General features: G+C 35.5%; 1 protein-coding gene across 1 annotated transcript in view; it reads right to left on the reverse strand.

Moving 5' to 3' along the window:
* The window catches only part of sdk2b (sidekick cell adhesion molecule 2b), a 341,580-nt gene that overhangs the window by 35,733 nt on the left and 286,001 nt on the right, over nucleotides 1-19,846 (reverse strand). Inside the window, exons 7-17 of the mRNA XM_016289027.1 lie at nucleotides 18,934-19,124; nucleotides 17,951-18,034; nucleotides 16,852-17,046; nucleotides 15,374-15,490; nucleotides 12,881-13,048; nucleotides 12,620-12,722; nucleotides 7,231-7,407; nucleotides 5,609-5,745; nucleotides 4,352-4,499; nucleotides 2,693-2,874; nucleotides 658-773 (exon numbers count right to left, since the gene is read on the reverse strand). Coding sequence (XP_016144513.1) covers nucleotides 658-773; nucleotides 2,693-2,874; nucleotides 4,352-4,499; nucleotides 5,609-5,745; nucleotides 7,231-7,407; nucleotides 12,620-12,722; nucleotides 12,881-13,048; nucleotides 15,374-15,490; nucleotides 16,852-17,046; nucleotides 17,951-18,034; nucleotides 18,934-19,124 — 1,618 coding nt within the window. The remainder of the gene's footprint in view (nucleotides 1-657; nucleotides 774-2,692; nucleotides 2,875-4,351; nucleotides 4,500-5,608; nucleotides 5,746-7,230; nucleotides 7,408-12,619; nucleotides 12,723-12,880; nucleotides 13,049-15,373; nucleotides 15,491-16,851; nucleotides 17,047-17,950; nucleotides 18,035-18,933; nucleotides 19,125-19,846) is intronic.

Here is a 19,846-nt window from a genome sequence, read left to right on the forward strand (position 1 = left end):
CATAATCTAGAACTGGTGTGCAAAATTGAACAGCACTGACACACATTTTGTGGGCATGTTTGCGCCAATGCCTAATTTGCATAATGGTGTTCAAATAACACTATCAGAGCGCTAGATTTATTCTCCACTGAGAATGGCTGAACGGTCACAGATTTCCTCCCTTTTCTCAATACTATTGTGGATGATTTGCCATTTCAAAGTTTATAGACACTTGAAACTCTCCTCTGAGGGCACTAAAGAGGGAATGAGAGTTATAAGATTGTTCTCCAATGAGTCCACAGAGAGAAGAAAAAGCCTGCCGACAAATATTCTCTCCAATCCCAGCTGTTGTTGTCTGGGACCGAGCTTAAACCTGGCTAATAAGCTATTAAGACTAATGTGTCCGGCTGACTGTCTCCATTTTGTAATTGTCCTAAACAATTTTGTCCGCAGACAGTCTGGCTATAAAGAAGCAGAGTGATGGGAGGATCAATTCCGGATCTCTCAGCAAAAACAAAAACAAAGGAATGAGCGTATAGGAGCTGAAAGAGACCTTTGGCTACCCTTGCATGAAATCTCATCAACAGACTACATAACCTAAAAATAAAAGCTGCATTTAATGCATTTTCAGCAGCTCAGGTCTGAGTGCAGATTTCTTCTCATTCCTTCAGCGTTTACCTTGTAGCCCTGGTTGATGCCGTTGATGAACTGCGGGTTCGGGGCTGTCCAGGTGAAGCGTATTGTGGTGGAGTTGACGGGCTCGGCTTTCACATTGCCTGGAGCGATGGTGGGAACTAGTTGACAGGTAAAATGGAAAATGGAAGACAGAGACGGAAACAAATGAGACTTCTTTTTTTGGTAACCCATTTCGGCTGCTACACCCCAGGAAATAGACGGAGAAGATTCATTAGTTCTGACTTCGCAAATTATAGATGGCGTGAGAATTTCATGATGGATGAATTTTGAAGATTTTTTACACTGCTCTTTACTCAACGATGGTTCACAGCGACCTCAAACTTAGATTTTCAGTAAATAACAATTACAATTTTAGTCTGCTACACAAAACTATTGTACGACTTCACAAAACTTTGAATTTAGTGCACAAGTTGCATGAAGTACTTTTTTTGTCCTTTTGAAACCAATATTTCATGGAAAGGAGCTAAGAGAACACTTTGCATAAATGATCCATTCGTGATTGAAAAAAAAAACATACAGGTTTAAAATAATGCCATTTACTAATAATTATTAGTAAATATTTTTTGATACCTAATTCCTTAAAAAGCACTAAAAAATCAGTAAATACACAAATTAATGATAAAAAAACATACATTAGGTCTAGGGTTGGGTATCGTTTTAATTTGACCGATTCCGGTTCCGATTCTGCTTATCGATTCCTAATTTCAATTCCAATAAGATAAAAAAATCCATTAAACAAATTTTAAGTCAAATATTTAGATGTCAAACATATTTATTCTGTTTTATGTATATGGTTTTATCACAAAAAAATACCACAGGACAAAAAACAACTAGACTAATACAAATTTCAAACATTAAATTGTTAGACAAATGAATTAGCAATAACATAAATAAATAAAACTGAACAAATGTCAGGTATATATTTTGAAATAAAAAGTTAAAAAATACTGTATAGTTTTCTTTTCATAAATAAAATATTGATTAATCCTCATTAAATTTACGAAAGACATTCAGTCAATGATTTTCTTTTGTTCTTAGATTAACATTAATGATAGGCAGCACGTTTATTAGACGACTGTCTCTTTAACATCGAACACACACAGATCTAAAAATACTGTTACACATGTGTTTTCTTTCTCATCTGTTTGCGTTCATGTAAGACAAAAAAACGGCTGTGTTTATGATGATATACTGACGTATTTCGTGCATACTGGTCGATAAATGTGAAAGAGAAGTCAGTTCTGGCCCGGAACAACCTTTGTGGAAATGTACTGAACAGTTCAAGAACGGACACAGGTGGGGAACCTGCATCGGGACCACTGTTCTCTGTGCTCGCGCTTCAGATGTGTGCGCAAGTTCTTTCCCTTCCTGCACTTTTAATAGTTTAAAATCACATTAAAATGTGAACGCGGTAATCGTTAAGTGGAATCAAAATGCACATGTCTTATCGAATACCCGATTATTGGAAATTTGGAACCGGTTCTAAAATGGAACCGGTTCTCGATACCCAACCCTAGTTAGGTCTGTAAGATTTTTTTGGTGTTTGTGAAAGTATCTTATGCTCAGCTAGGCTGCATTTATTTAATCAATAATACAGTAAAAACAATAATATTGTGAAACTTTAGTATCATTTTAAAATATTGTCTTCTATTTTAATATATATTTAAAAATATAATTTATTTCTGTGAGCCATTTTTTCTGTTTTTTCTTCCCCAGCCATTTTTCATTCTAATGTGTTAATATGATCTGGTGCTCAAGAAACATTTATTATTATTATCAATGTTAAAAATAGTTCTGCTGTTTATTATTTTTCTGCAAACTGTGATATATACTTTTTTTTCCCAAGATTGTTTGATGAACGTAAAAAGTAAAAAAAAAACGGAATTTATTTGAAGTAAAAACCTTAAGTTGTTTTATGAATGACTTTACTGTCATTTTCAAACATTTTAAGAATAAAAGTATTAAAATCAATCAATTTTACTGATCTTAAACTTTTGAATGGGATCTAAACCCTCACCTCCTTGGAGTGTCCACTCTGTAACTTTATGGGAGTAAACACCCAGTCCAGCTCCGTTATATGCCGCCACCTCAATTTCATAATTCGTCCAGATGATGAGATCCTCCAGCAGCAGGTTGGTGACATCAGGGTTAGAGATATTTTTATACTGGATATCCACAGGCAGACCGGTCAGACGATACCTGAGATTAGCAGATGGTCAAATTCTGTAAGATTTTTTTGGTGTTTGTGAAAGTATCTTATGCTCAGCTAGGCTGCATTTATTTAATCAATAATACAGTAAAACAATAATATTGTGAAACTTTAGTATCATTTTAAAATATTGTCTTCTATTTTAATATATATTTAAAAATATAATTTATTTCTGTGAGCCATTTTTTCCGTTTTTTCTTCCCCAGCCATTTTTTCATTCTAATGTGTTAATATGATCTGGTGCTCAAGAAACATTTATTATTATTATCAATGTTAAAAATAGTTCTGCTGTTTATTATTTTTCTGCAAACTGTGATATATACTTTTTTTTCCCAAGATTGTTTGATGAACGTAAAAAGTAAAAAAAAAAACTGAATTTATTTGAAGTAAAAACCTTAAGTTGTTTTATGAATGACTTTACTGTCATTTTCAAACATTTTAAGAATAAAAGTATTAAAATCAATCAATTTTACTGATCTTAAACTTTTGAATGGGATCTAAACCCTCACCTCCTTGGAGTGTCCACTCTGTAACTTTATGGGAGTAAACACCCAGTCCAGCTCCGTTATATGCCGCCACCTCAATTTCATAATTCGTCCAGATGATGAGATCCTCCAGCAGCAGGTTGGTGACATCAGGGTTAGAGATATTTTTTTAAAGATTAACACAAGATAATAATTCACATTATAAAAATGCTAATATAACATTACAAAATGTTGTCTAATATAAATTAAGACCAGGAGATTCAGATGTAACCAAAGTCTTTTTCAAGGAAAGTCAGTTCACAGCAAAAACGCAATTTCAAATTAGCATTACAGACATTGGTATCGTAAACGTAGTTTTTAGGTTAAAATAACATTCAAAACAGTTTTCTTTTCTTTTTCTTTTCAGATTGGTCCAGTCTGGAACTATCACAAACACCAAACAATGAAACTGCTGACTAGCCATTGGCTCTTGGAAGGCGGGACTTCTTTCATTCTAGCCAGTTTCTCCTATTCATTATAATGCAAATGGTTCATCTCTGATATATACCGTCTAAGGTGTAATATAGTCATAATATGATCTCTCTCTTTTATGTAAGCCGGTTTTCACCTGTATATTCAGAGTTTGGATTATTTCGGCTAGAAGAGGTTTGTCTCAAACCTCTGGAGAACTAGAGGGATTTGTGTCTGTTCTGATGGGGGAATTTGCTGAATGTCTAATTTAGGTGTCGAAAAGCTTTCTTTACACGCCGAGGGCTTTGATTACACTGATCCTTGGAAGATACACTGACACACATAAACACATCCCAGAAAAATACAGCCATACACACACTGTGTTCAGACAGATAAATCCTCCTATAGACACTGTCCCACGAGAGCACAGGCAATATTCACATGCTGTGACAGAGTGATAGAGTTATCTTTATGGTCAAACAGAGCACAGCTGTAATACTCGGCAGGCTTTAGGATCCTGCGATCCGCTCACCGTTCAGTCTCCTTGCTGAACTGGCCCTTGCCAACGTCGTTGACAGCACACAGGCGGAACTGGTATGAGCGCGCCGGGATGAGCCCGTTGACCGTTACAGCAGTCGACTCCGGCTCGATGTTGGCCAACAGGACTGTCCATGGAGCATCTGTGTAGAGCAGATAATGAAGAATACATAATGAGCTAGGTGAAGAACTAAACCAACATTAAAAAAGAGGTTTTGCATAGGACAATCTTCTTAAGGTCCTATGAAGCCACTGAAGAGCCTTTCAAGTTCAATTGTTCTATGTACCAGTGCTTCAAAAAACACAGAAAGTCATACATCAATATGGTAAAATGAAAAATTGATAACGTAGCACCAATTACTTTTTAATGTTTGTTTGTTTGTTTGCTGAACCCTATAATAAACAATAATATTAAATAGTACAAAAAATACTATGGTCGTTGTTTATTATTATTATTATTATTATTATTATTATTATTATGAACAAACGTTTGTATTCATATTACATTATTTTTGTTATTGTTATTATTATTATTATTAGTAGTAGTATTAATAATAATAATTATGTTAATTTTATTTTAATGACATTTAATAATAACAACATTATTATTATTACTATAAACAAACATTTGTATTCATATTAAATTATGATTATGATTATGATTATGATTATGATGATGATGATATTATTATACACAAGTTAATTGATGTTCATTTCAGTTGAATGATGTTAAATAATAATAATAATAACATTATTATTATTATAGACAATTATACTGTATTGTAATTATATCAATTGTATGGCTTTAATAATAATAATAATAATAATAATAATAATAGTAATGCTATAATTATGATAAACAAATAATTTATATTCATATTACAAACATTAATAATAATAATAATAATAATAAACACTTGTATTATTCTTATTCTTATTTTGTTGTTGTTGTTATCCTAAACAAATTATTCTGCTCATATTATTATAATACTATTAGTATAACATCAACAACAATAATAATAACAATAACAATAATAATAATAATAATAATTATTATTATTATTATTATTATTATTATTAACATACAATTGAAATACATTATTTTGTCAATAATAATAATAATAATAACAACTTGCTCTATTTCACATTATGACTTTCAGAACATCATCATTGAAATTCATAACAAGGTAACTACATCAATTTCACACAACTTGCCCAAGATTCATGATCCACATATGAAGTCTTTACTCACTGTTTTCAGACACTTCCAGAATGTAGCGGATGAGAGGGCTGTTCCCGTCAAAAGGTTTGGCCCATGTCAGGTTTATAGCTCTCTTCTCTGTGGTGCTTAACACTGCGCTGGGGTTCTCAGGGGCATGAGGTAACTGCCTGTGGGCAATATGTTATTTAAAATGGAAAAGCGTGAGATAGTCTTGACTTTTCAGGGCCATTTAATGTGCACTCCATGATATCTGAATAAAACAAGTACATTAATGAATCATTTAGAACCATCCATGTTAAATACTAGTTGTCAAGTTTTAACAACATTATTGAATTTAACAAGAAGATACAACCTCTCATCAGCAACTGTAAATGCAACATATACATGAAGTGAAGTGAAAGTGACATGCGGCCAAGTATGGTGACCCATACTCGGAATTAGTGCTCTGCATTTATCCCATCCAAAGTGCACACACACAGCAGTGAATACACACACACACACACCGTGAACACACACCCGGTGCAGTGAGCAGCCATTTTTGCTGTGGCGCCCGGGGAGCAGTTGGGGGTTCAGTGCCTTGCTCAAGGGCACCTCAGTCGTGGTATTGAAGGTGGGAGAGAGCGCTGTACATTCACTCCCCCCACCTACAATCCCTGCCGGTACGAGACTCGAACCCACAACCTTTGGGCTACGAGTCCGACTCTAACCATTAGGCCACGACTTGCAGTGAGCAGCCATTTTTGCTGTGGCGCCTGGGGAGCAGTTGGGGGTTCAGTGCCTTGCTCAAGGGCACCTCAGTCATGGTATTGAAGGTGGGAGAGAGTGCTGTACATTCACTCCCCCCACCTACAATCCCTGCCGGTACGAGACTCGAACCCACAACCTTTGGGCTACGAGTCCGACTCTAACCATTAGGCCACGACTTCCACAAGTTCACATTAAGTACAGAATACCACTTTTTCACTATCGTTTCTTTACATAAGACACGAAGAAAAGAAGAGTTTTAAGAGAATGGGAATGTTAGACAGTGGTGAAACGTGGAAATGAATGAGTGAGTATAAAATTACTATAATACGGTGGCCGAGAGAGCTCAACTCTGGTTGTGTATGTAATTTATTGCTATGACTGTATTGACTGTAATGTGAATGTTATATCTTCAATAATAATAATATAAAAAAAGGAATCACTAGCAGAAACTCAAAAAAAAAGCCACTGCTTCTTAATTTGCTGGTGTTTTTTCAATTTGCATGTGTTTTCTTAAGTTGCAGCTCGTTGAGCTCTCTCGGCCACCGTACTATAAGATTGCTGCATCAATCGATAAGAGACATGAACATTACACAAAAAAGAAAGAGACAGGGTGAATCACAATATGTTTGATAGATAAAAAGAGCAAGATGAAGATGAACAGAAATAAACAAAAATTAGGGCAGACAATAACTGCTGTGCTATTAAATAAAAAAATGGAGGCAACGAGACAGAAAAAGAGGCCGAATGAGAGCAGGTGATAAATAGGGATATTGAAAAACTGAATGAGATACGATTCAGAGAGCAGGGAGAGAACAAATCAAAAAGAAATGATCAGAAGAGATGAAGGACTTCGTGGCTAGGGAACAGAGCACAGAGGATGATGGAAGTGGGTTTTCATCTCTGACCTCACACGTAAGTGCGCGCTCCGGGAATCATTGCCGCCCACTGATGTCACTCTGCAGGTGTATGTGCCGATGTCACCTGACCAGGTCTGAGAGATGTGCAGCGTCCCGTTGACATCCAGCCTCAGTCGAGGCAGAGACTGAGGGATGACCACCTGACCTTCCTTCTCCCAAACAAACCTGAATGCACACACAAACACACAGTCTACAAATATCAGCTCATTTCAAGACCATTATTGTGACCATCATTTTTTTAACCATTTATTAATTTATTCAATTACAGATCAAATCAAATCCAATTCAATGCACTTTCTAATGTGACATATTTCGGAGTCAAACAGAACATTAAGTGGAAAAATTTTACAGTGGGACGTAATTGGATCCATTTGGGTTTGAATTGATTGGGAAAATTTAAGTTTCAATTTAGGTTACCCTTTACTACTTCAATCCTCTACATCAAAAATCCTGAAAACCTGTAAGCAACATATTAGAAGTAAGTAGAAACACCCTAGCAACCGTCTAGCAAAGAGCTAGCAACCATTCGAAACACCTAGTTACCTCTTAATAATGCCCTAGCAACCACAACACTCCATTCATCTAGTAAAATCCTAGTAACTATCTAGAACACTCTAGTATCCACCAAGTTAACAGCCTAGCAACCACCCAGAACATTCTAGCATCCACATAACAATGGCCTAGCAACCAAATACACTAACATTCATGTAATAACAGCATAGCAACCAGCTACAATATTCCAGCATCCACCTAGTTAAACCCATGCAACCACCTAGTAACACCCTAGCAACCACCCAGGACATTCTTGCATCCACCTAGTAAAACCCCTGCAACCACCCAAAACACTTAAGGATTCACCTAGTAACACCCTAGCAACCACCCAGAACATTCTAGCATCCACCTAGCATCACCATTGCAACCACTCAGCAATGACCTATAGCAGCCAAATACATTAACATCCACCTAATAACCACACAGCAACCACATAAAATGTTCTAGCATCCATCTAGTAAAGCCCCTACAATCACCCAAAACACTCAAGGATTCACCTAGTAACACCCTAGCATCCGCCCAGAACATTCTAGCATCCACCTAGCAATGGCCTAGAAACCAAATACACTAACATCCATATAATAACAGCATAGCAACCCCCTACAACGTTCTAGCATTCACCTAGCAACACTCAGCAACCACCTAGAACATTCTAGCATTCACCTAGCAACCTGATACACTAACGTCCACCTTATAATGTCATAGCAACCACCTAGAATGTTCTAGTATCTACCTAGTAACACCTTAGCAATGACCCAGACTGTTCTAGCATCCATCTAAAACCCCTGAAACCACCCAAAACAAACTTTTTGGAAAGGACAACATTTGATAGTATGATTTATTTGATCATTTAATTGCCTGCAAAGCAGTAGTTCCTTTGTGCCGCTGGTCTGGCAGACATATTTACCGTATGACACCTGTGTGTATGAAGCAGTGTATAGTTCCACATATTACATTCATCACAAAGACAATGTACAGAGTTCAGGGAACATCCAAGGTCATCAGAAGCTTCTAACAGATGTGTCCAAGCTCTGCGTAATCGATAAGACTCTCACACACACACTGGAAACAGATACGCATTCACAAACACTCATGATTAATTGCATCATGGCCTGGCTTGTTGGAAATCCTTTTAATGCTGCTATCAATTACTGCTTCTGTCCAACACAATTACCCTTCCTTCTCATCCCTCATTCTTTACGAAATAAGCAAAAAGCCTCCACGGGTGTTCGTAAGGAGGTTAAGGAGGAGCGAAAGACAAGGAAGAGGAAGACAGAGAGGGAGTCTGACTGAATCACTGAAAAAAAAAACACTCTTAAAAGCCGTCACTAAGTGAAGTTCAGGTTCTCACTGAAAGGAACCCGGGAAGTTTGCAGGTTTTTAATGAGAGTCTGAATCTTGCCTTCAAATCACTCCTCGATGTCGGACTGCTGTAATGGAGGACGGTTGAAGCTGTAGACTTTCAATTGAGCGCACTGGGATTGCAGGCAGATTCAAAGGATTCTGGGGAACCATACGGGGGTTGTAAATGTTGAGATAATGTAATGGCTCATGATTACACGCTGGTGCGGCATCATTAATGCTAGATGATTTTATCCATCAGGATTTGAATCCCGTGAAACATGGCAGACTATGATATTGCTAAGGCATGCATCACTATCACTTGGGCTCATATTCAGGGTTAAGCATTTTAACAACCCTTGCATTCCATTCCAAGTTGGATGTGAGATATTCCTACTAAGACATTCCTAGGTGCTCCATTACCAACGCTGTTTAAAAACATACAAGCAAACAAAATGGCTATGTTACCATTAGTTTTGCAGTTGTTCGATTGTCAATAAGAATGTTTTTTAGCAAACAAATTGTAATGAACCACCCAAAACTCTAGCACTAGAGATGCACCAGTCAACGGGCCATAAATCAGAATCGGCATGTTTGGAGAAAACATGTCTGGTTCCGATTTATGGCCGGTCGACTGGTGCATCTCAAGTTCTAGAGTTTTTGGTTTTTTAGTTTTATTTTGTCCGACCTTTATTCCAGGAATTGTACACAAACTGCATTGCAATCATTTCCCAAAATGTAATTTGTGTGGAAATATTACGAAATCTGTAAACAGGATGCTAACAGAGGCCAAAGACGCTGAAGATGGACGCAAAGAGGAGAAAATACTGTAGCAGGCAGAGCAAGATCACTGTTCGCGATCAGTGTTGGGCAGTAACGTGTTACTGTAACGCAGTTACTTTTGACAGTAACTAATACTGTAACGCATTACTTTTTAAATAAATTAACTCCGTTACCATTACCATATGGTGCATTGTCCGTTACTTTTTTAAATTAATACATTTTGGCTGAAGTGTAGCCTACAGCCTAACCTTACAGCAGCGACGCATTGTAGGATTGGTGGATCCCAACCACTGTAAACACGAAGACGCACTGTGGGCGTGTTTCCGTTTATTCAAGTATGTGCGGCAGTCATGGCGAGTCAAGGCGAGAGCAAGACGAGTTTCTCAAAGTGGAAATATGCTCATTATTTCACTTTAGTTGAGCATAAAGACAAAAACCTTTTAGTCAAATGTAAGCTGTGTCTTTCTGGTTCGAAGTGTTACCATTACCATATGGTGCATTGTCCGTTACTTTTTTAAATTAATACATTTTGGCTGAAGTGTAGCCTACAGCCTAACCTTACAGCAGTGACGCATTGTAGGATTGGTGGATCCCAACCACTGTAAACACGAAGACGCACTGGACACAGCTTACTTTACATAAGTTGGTGACAACTCTTAATTTGTGGTTAGGTTGAAAATTGCTCATAGATTTCATTTTTAAACAGCATTTATATTTTTTATGTTTTTTTTTAATGCATATCATTTATGGTTGTCAATAATAGCAGTTTTTTGGTGCTGAGTTAGTGACATTTCTGTTATATCTTACAACACTAATTTTATGCATTTTGCACTTTGAATACACACATCTTACTTTACATAAGTTGGTGACAACTCTTAATTTGTGGTTAGGTTGAAATTTGCTCATAGATTTCATTTTTAAACAGCATTTATATTTTTTATGTTTTTTTTTAATGCATATAATTTATGGTTGTCAATAATAGCAGTTTTTGGTGCTGAGCTTCTCGAAATTGATTCTGAATAATTCAGATTGCTTTCATTTATTTATTTCAAAATGTTTTGTGTTATGTTGTACATTGTTGATAGTTTTCATACTTAAGCTGTGAAAGGAACATTTTTAAGGGCTCAACACAACAGCTTTTTTGATGTAGAAGCCACTTTAGTTTTTGATTCTGAATATATTATTCAGCTTGTTTTGTTATTTATTTCAGAAATCCTTGTGATATATTCAGTTTGTGCTGGTCTGACTTAAATAAAATAGTGTTTAAAAATTACTTTCTTTTTAAGTCAGTTTTGTGTTTGTATAGACCATAACGCATAAAAGGGCATTAATGGGAACATTAAAGAACGTTCTTTAAAAAAGTTACTAAAAAGTTACTTTTAACAGTAATACATTACTTTTTGGTGTAAGTAATCAACAAAGTAATTGAGTTACTTTTTGAATGAAGTAACTAGTAACTGTAACTAGTTACTATTTCTTAGTAACTAGCACAACACTGTTCGCGATGCGCCAAATATTAGAAGAAAATCCTAAATACTGAATTGGGGATGAGGAGATACATGAATGTATAACTGAAGAGATCTGACCGTCTTCAGGCATTTTCTTTTCACGCCTTTTCACACTGAACGCAAAAAAATGGCGCGATGACACTTTTGAATCAAAACAATAGATCCTTATTGGGCTATTCAGACCAGGCGCGATCATTTGCTGTATATTAATAAGCAGTGGACGATATTAAATCCATATACAAGAAACAGGAAAAATGCATTGTTGGTCAGCTCCACCTAGCATGCTGGCATGAATTAACATAAGGCGATCAATCGTTTTGTGTAAAAGCGCCGCTTTGTTTACAGCAGGAACCAAGGAAATGCTATATTGCTGCTGGTCCAGAAGCGCCACTTACTGTCAGAAAGTGAATTTGCATTTTTATTCAGTCGTCTGCAGTTTTGGTTTTGTGCAGGTGTCTTATGTAGCATAGTTTCCCAAATCTAAAGTCAGACCACTCTGTTTTTGCTTTAAATCTTAAAATTATGCAATTATTATGAAAGTATCTAATTCAAAAACAAGTGCTCATGCTACATGTGTGTTAATGTTTTGTTTGGATAGTGATTCAAATGCAACGGTTGCCTCTAATTTCAAATTGCTACAGATCTTTTACAGCTGACTTGTTATAGAACAAATAAACAACAAATAAATGTACTCTAACAAACAAAAAAAAATCAGCATCGGAATCGGCCAATTAGCTTGTAAAAAATCTGAATCGGCCATGAAAAATCATGATCAATGTATCACTATCTAGAATCCACCCAGTAGTGGCCTAGCAATGAACCAGAACCAATATCACCAAAAAATACCCTAGCAACCCACATTTTTAGAACTGTGGATCATTACATTTACTAATAAGTAAATACGATAAAATCTCAAGTTGTACCTTAAGAGTATTTAGGGACTAAATAATATTACAGACACCTAGGGACTGCAAAGCAATGCACTAAAATCCCTTAGCAACTGTATAGTAATGCACTACAAAGCATTCTGAAGATAAAACATTCATAATTTTTTTCAAAAAATGTTAAAATCTAGCTAAATAATATTCTTTTTCTCCACCCACATGGTTGCATTAGCATAAAAGTAGTTTCAAAAAATGCGAAGCGTTTTGTGTTTACAACAATTATTTGCAGTCAAGTGTATGTGGGCGCACCTGACTGAGACACTGGGGTCATGCGTCACACCGCAGGTCATGGTGGCTTTTGTTCCTTTGATGACGCTCTGATCCTGAGGAGGATTAGTGATGCGTGTACGTGCTGTTTGATAAAACAAAGGCAATTCACATCAGTATATGCACAGGTGTATGACACAAACATGCAAACACACTTAAACATGGACATCCTAAAGTACAAAGATAGTCTGTGATCTACACTCACACACACACACACACACACACACACACACACACACTCACCCCAGACCACGAGGTCGGCTGAAGCCTCGTCTATGCCTCGGGAGTTGCTGGCCATGCAGGTGTAGGTGCCGGCGTCTGATATGTGGGAGGGGCTTATGAGTAAACTTCCTGACTCTAGGAGAGTGAACCGCGGAAGCTGAACCGAACCGCTTGCCAGCACTCGTTCTCCTGTGGAGAACACATACCCAGACATACATACATAAGTGCCATTTTTGTTACAGGCTTAATGTTTGACATGCAACTTGGTTTATATAAACCAGTATAAAATAAACCAAGTTGCATTACAAAAATAAAGCCTATATAAAAGGAAAAGATAATTTTTTAAATAATATTTATAAACCTATAATAAAAACATAAGCAATTTTAATTATTAATGCAATTAAATAATACGATTTATCAAATAAAAAAAAAACATTATATTATATTATATTATTAGTCATCTTAAATTACATCTTTATTAAACTATCCAATTTAAGCTTACAAGATCTGCATTCACAATAGACTTTTCAAAAAAAGTCAAAGACACAAAGTCTTTTTTAGAGGATTATTTTATTGTTAAAGGGAAATAAAAAAAAAATATGTCAATACTGCGAGAAGGATATTGAGTGGAGGTTTTAAGCTTCTATGGAAGTATAATAAAGGTGGTCAATATGACTCATGTGCTATATTCCAAGTCTTCTGAAATCATGATGTAGTTTTGTGTGAGAAACTGCCTGCAATTTTAAGTTATGATGAACTGAATGTTCCCTTCCAGTGAGCTGCAACTGATTCTTTGAAAAGCTTTGACTCAAATGAATTATTTGTTTACTAATCAGATATAGCTATACCCAAAGAGCTAGGACGATTTTTTTCAATGGATAAAATGACTTAAATTTGAGTCAACTGCTCACACAAAGCTGTATGGTATCAGAGCACTTGGAATAAATGGTGAGGAGTCATATGGACTTTTTGAAGCTTGACAGCCTCAGTTTTCATTCATTATAACTGCGTGGACAAGAGAGACCAAGACAATTCCTTTAAACTTCTTTTGTGTTCCACAGGAAACGTCATATGGGTTTGGAACAACAGACGGGTGAGTAAACAATGACAGAATTTTCATTTTTGGCTGAACTAATCCTTTAAAGCCACAAGCATGCTTATTTATTATCCTTCTGCTCCAGCATGAAATGTAAAGCACGGTGCAGGGGAGGGGCATTCTCCTCAAATTTGTTGGTCTTCTATACAATTATTTTCTTACAAAATCGTAATTTTGTGGCTAACGGTATCTTATATTTCAGATAGTTATGGATAAAGATGTATTTGACGCTTCTACAACGACTTTTATTAAAACTTGAAAGGAAAACAGAAGTAGATTGGCTATTCAAAAAAGCTGATAACATTTTTAAGGGAGTTTTAAACACTCTGCTTTGTGTCATGTTTAACGACACCCTTTTACTGTGGTAAAATCACAGTAAATTACAACCCTCAGTGGATTATGTTTGAAATAATTAATGTTTTTAATGTTTTTGTTTTGTCATATTCATGTATTTGAACATGTAATGTTCGAAGATACAGTACAGCAGGAATATTCTGAAATAGTATTAATTTAAAATATCTGTTTTCTATTTTAATAGATTTTAAAATGTTTTTCTGCAATGGCAAAGCTGAATTTTCACTGGTCATTTCTCCAATTTTCAGTGTCGCATGATCCTTCAGAAATCATTCTAATATACTGATTTGGTGCTTAAGAAACATTTGTTATTATTATCAATAGTACAAAACTGAAAACAGTTTTTGCTGTTTAATATTTTGTGGAAACCATAATATACTACCTTTTCAAAGTTTGGGCTAAGTAAGATTTAAAAAGAAAGAAACTACTACTTTCATTCAGCAAGGAAGCATTAAATTGATCAAAAATGACAGTCATACTCATAGACATAGTTACAAAAGACTTCTGTTTTAAATAAATGCTGTTCATTGAACCTTTAAAACAAGAAATTAACAGTAATAATAAGAACCATTATTAATAAATGAGCTCCAATAATAATTGATAATAATTCCCCACCAAATCAGCATATTATAATTTTCATCATAGCAATGAATTACATTTTACAATATATTACATTTTCAAAACAGTTACAATTATAATAGTATTTCACAATATTACTGTTTTTACTGTATTTTAATCAAATAAATGCCATTTCGGTGAGACTTCTTTTTAAAACATCAAAAAGTCTTGCAGACCCCAAACTGTATTGTACATACATACATTTTTTTTAATGTATATTTGCATAATTGTAGCTTATGTCAAATCATTTTCATGCCTGATGACATCAGAACAGTATAAGATGTCAATGTGACATTGCAATAGAGTGGCAGAAAATAACCAGCCAGAGCAGGTAAAACAGAGAAACAGAGCGGCGCTGAGGTGAAGTGCAGCCTGGGAGCTGACACTTTGTAGTTGTTCTTCTGAAATGATGTGTGAGTGGAGACAATGAAGGATGTGTTCTTCACCTTTCTGCCAGGTGATGGCAGGACGGGGCGCTCCTGAGGTCTCACAGTGCAGGATAACTGACATGCCGTCAATCACAGTGCTGTCGGAAGGCCCTGCTGTGATGTTCGGTGCTATGCCTGTGAGAGAAGCACAGCAACTGCATGAGAAACAGAGATGTATAATGGCACACGCAAGTTCAAACACCTCCTCGCATTCGCAAGCGCTGGGAAATCACACAAAACGCCATTCACGCGGATCAAAGCCCGGCTTAGAAACCAAACAAGTAAAGAAAACAACGGAATGAAAGCAGGTATGAAACAAAAAGTTGAACAACAGAAGAAAAAACTATTCACTGGGAAATGTAGACAAGCAAGTTAAATTGAGATTTTGGAGGTGGGCGGTTGATAACACTTAAAGTAATAGTTCACCTCAAAATTAAAATTGTGTCATTATTGATTCACCCTCATTTCATTCCAAACCTGTATGACTTAGGTTTTTTCTGTGGAAAACAAAACCTTATACAGGTATGTGACACTTTGTTAAAGTTGAGATTTCTGAATAAATAAGCTTTCCACTGATGTATGGTTTGTTAGGATGGGACAATATTCTGCTGAGATACATCTATTCGAAAATCTGGAATCTGAGGGTGCAAAAAAATAAAAATATTGAGAAAATCGCCTTAAAAGCTCTCCAAATTAAGTCCTTAGCAATGCATAATACTAATTAAAAATTAAGTTTTGATATATTTATGGTAGGGAATGTACAAAATATCTTCATGGAACATGATCTTTACTTAATATCCTAATGATTTTTGGCATAAAAGAAAAATCGATAATACAATGTATTGTTGGCTATTGCTATAAATATACTCGTGCTACTTAAGACTAGTTTTGTGATCCAGGGTCACATAGTTCATTGTCCAGTGTTGTTTTGGACCCCATTGACTTCCATTGTTTGGACAAAATCAGTTCCCCAAAATATCATCTTTTGTGTTCCACAGAAGAAAGCAAGTCATACCGGTTTGGAACGACATGACAAGATTTTCATTTTGGATAAACTACCCCTTTAACTTCAATATTGTCCATATCCAAGAGCAGTAAGCAGAGGTAAATAGCGGCTAGCTCTGGTGTTTAGTGTTTTAGAGAGCTCTATGTGTCTCTGAGCGGCAAGATAAGCTCAGTCAGTCCTCTATAAAAGCCCTCTTTATCTCTCCCCGTCTCTCTGTCGGTCTCTCTCCTCCCTACAACTCTTCCTCACAACAGGGTATTAATCACAGCTTTAGCACGCCGACAAAAAGCACATCAGCGACACGAGAGAGAACGAAGACTGGAAGATTGTTGGTATGGCATTCAAAGCCTTTCTGCGAGAGAAAGAGACAGACAGAGAGAGAGAGAGAGAGGCAGAGGAAATAAATGTGCACATGTATTTGTGCATTAGTGTGTGAGAGCATGCGAGGCAGAGAGGAAAGGTGTAGAGAGGGATAGGCGGATGAACTCACTCGTAACGGCGAGGTAGGTGTTGGTCTGCACCTCTCCGGCCTGGTTGCGGGCGAAGCACTGGAACATTCCGGTGTCATCAGGCAGAAGGCCGTTAACCTGGAGACTACCTCCTGCCAGCACTCTGTAGCGCGGGGTCTTCACGGGGCTTATGGGTACTGCGTCCTTGTACCACACAATATCAGGCTGAGGCACACCTGAGATGAATAGGCATATATGTAAAGGTGACCAATTGAATTAAGAAAAAACGGTATACTACGATATATAAAATAATATGAATTCAACATTAAAATATTATAAATAATAAATATAATAATGTAATAATAATATATGAAATATAGATTAAAATGTATATTAAGTTATGATAAATATATAGTATATTACATTTATAAATAAATGTATAGTACATTACATGTATAAATAAATTTATAAAGATAAAGATACAATAAATAAAGATATTATATTTTATTCCCATTTATACTATTTAATTTATTATGTAAGAATAAATCATTTCTTAAACATTAATAAATAAATTAATAAACAATAAACATTGTATATAAACAAATACTGTATACATATCATTACTCTTACTATTATTACTATAAAAATAATGTAAACACACACACGCATAATTAATTAATTAATTAATAAATAAATAAATTATATATATATATTATATTTATTATTTATTATAATACATTAAACATTATAAAATTTAATAAATTGTAATAACTTTATTCATTTTATCTTTCTACATGTATGTATAAATGTAATATACTATATAGTTATTATATTTTAATATATATATGTCATATATAATTCTTAAATAATTAAATGTAGTATTTATAATATTTTTTACATTATTTTATTTCATTTCTTGTATAAATTAATAATTTATTAATTATTAAACTAATTGAAAAACATATATTATATATATAATATATATTTTTATAATAATAATAATAATAATAAATGTGTGTGTCTGTGTATTCTGATTAACTGTGGGTGCTTTGTGCAGCATGCTGCTGTCAGTAAGAACAGAAAAAAATGACTTGGTGCTTGAAAAACCTCATTAGGGTGAGATGTCAGAAGGCGTCTCACCTCTGGCCTGGCAGGGAATGTCCACTACCTTTTCCATCTCAGCTGTGATGTGTTTTTCTGGTTCCTTCACAAACTGAGGTGGTTCTGCGGGAAAGAAAGAGCAAGAGAGAGAGAGGCTTGTGACCTCCACATGTGCACTTGAGTGAAAAACCACAGACAAACAACACAGGAAGCAAGATTGAACATTTTCAAATAAATAGGACTATTGATGGATTTTTGAAAACATCCTGTTCAGGCTTTTTGATTTCACTCTGACAACAGAACATTTCCATAGAGATATAGATAGGAAAATGGCCCTAAAGGAGACATACACTGTAAATAGTGACTAGTCACATATACAATTCCTAGTTGGCTTACTAAATATTTTTTTCATGCATTCTTGCTAAATAGTACTCAGCAAAAATAATAATCTGTAACATCAGTGCTTTTATTTGAGCTACAGGCACAATGTATGATTGAACTGTCACTCAAGTCAAGCTTTGCTGCAATGTCTTTTCACGGTACTTTCTGTTCATTTGGCTTCTTTTCTTCTGCATATGCTCATTAGCTTCAACATGTCCACTGTTGCTCAGTGAATATCGATTTTTGTGCTGAATTGAAGAGGTTGACTCAGCACACTGATTATAATGAGCAGAATATTAGTCTGAACATGATTTATTATTATTTATTTTTTTACAGTGGAACATTTGTATATCAGCACTTTTTTAGTATTCAATCTCCTGCCATAATGTACAACAGCATGTACTACATTATGGTGAGGCTAGCTAATCAAAACAGAGGGGATTTCAATTATAGTCTTAAAAGTACAGTTCCAAAAGCTTGTAAAAGTTACGTAATGCACTTTGGGGGGAAATACATTTAAAAAACTGCTACAGAAATAAAGAGTATGGCACAAAACATGTCATTCATGGATTTCTAATGCACTTGTGGATTTATTTACACTCAAATTTACAAGAAAAAACTGGTGTATAACTGTGTATTACCGAGCACATGTAGGTACGCTCCAGCACTGACAGAGGGAACGCTGCTGCTGCGGAGGACAGCTTCACACTCGTAGAAGCCAGAATCACTGACCACTGGACTCAACACCGTCAGTTTACGGTTAAAATCACTCAGTCCACTCCTCACTGGAACACCATCCTTCTTCCAACTGATGCTCAGCTTTATTAGTGGCCTGATAGGGAATTAAAATGGTGTAGAAAAAAAGATTATGGTTAAAATTTTTATTGTTCTTGTTAACATTTCAATGTTTTATAATTCACTCATGTCATGACCATTTAAAGATGGTGATACACATGAGGATAGCAGAGAAAACACTAGTAATGCATACATATCTATCTGTCTAAAACATAATACATTTTCATATTGTGCAGTATACATTGAATACTGCATTTGAAAAATAGTATGTGAAACCATAAATGGCAAAAAATAAAAATAAATAAAATTACCTGGCCAAAATATATTTAAAACATATGCTAAATATATATATTATATATATATATTCAGCATTGCTGAAGGAAACTCGAAGCTAATGCTAAAATGTACTCGAAGGGGCAAAAAAAAGTTATTAAAATAAAATAAAATAGAATAAATTGTATGTACAGTTGTGCTATAGATGATAGAATAGGAATAGAATAAAGTGAGATGCAGGGATGTACTAAGATGGAGGTGGTCGTCGGATCCGCCGGGCTCGCCGTTCTCGACCCCGCCGCCTCAGCTCACTCTAGCCCGGCCTCAGCTCACGCTAAGCCAGGGCTTCCCCTCACGCTAGGCCGCTGTGTTTTTCGTTGTGAAAACTACTTTGTTTGGTCTTCCAAAAGAGGACACGACTACAAATCAGTGGTTAAGTTGTATTTACAACACTGTTCCAGAACAGTTTAACCCAAATATCCAGAT

The sequence above is a fragment of the Sinocyclocheilus grahami genome, unplaced genomic scaffold (genome assembly GCF_001515645.1).
Source record: "Sinocyclocheilus grahami isolate Dianchi unplaced genomic scaffold, SAMN03320097.WGS_v1.1 scaffold238.1, whole genome shotgun sequence".
Classification (NCBI taxonomy): Eukaryota; Metazoa; Chordata; class Actinopteri; order Cypriniformes; family Cyprinidae; genus Sinocyclocheilus; species Sinocyclocheilus grahami.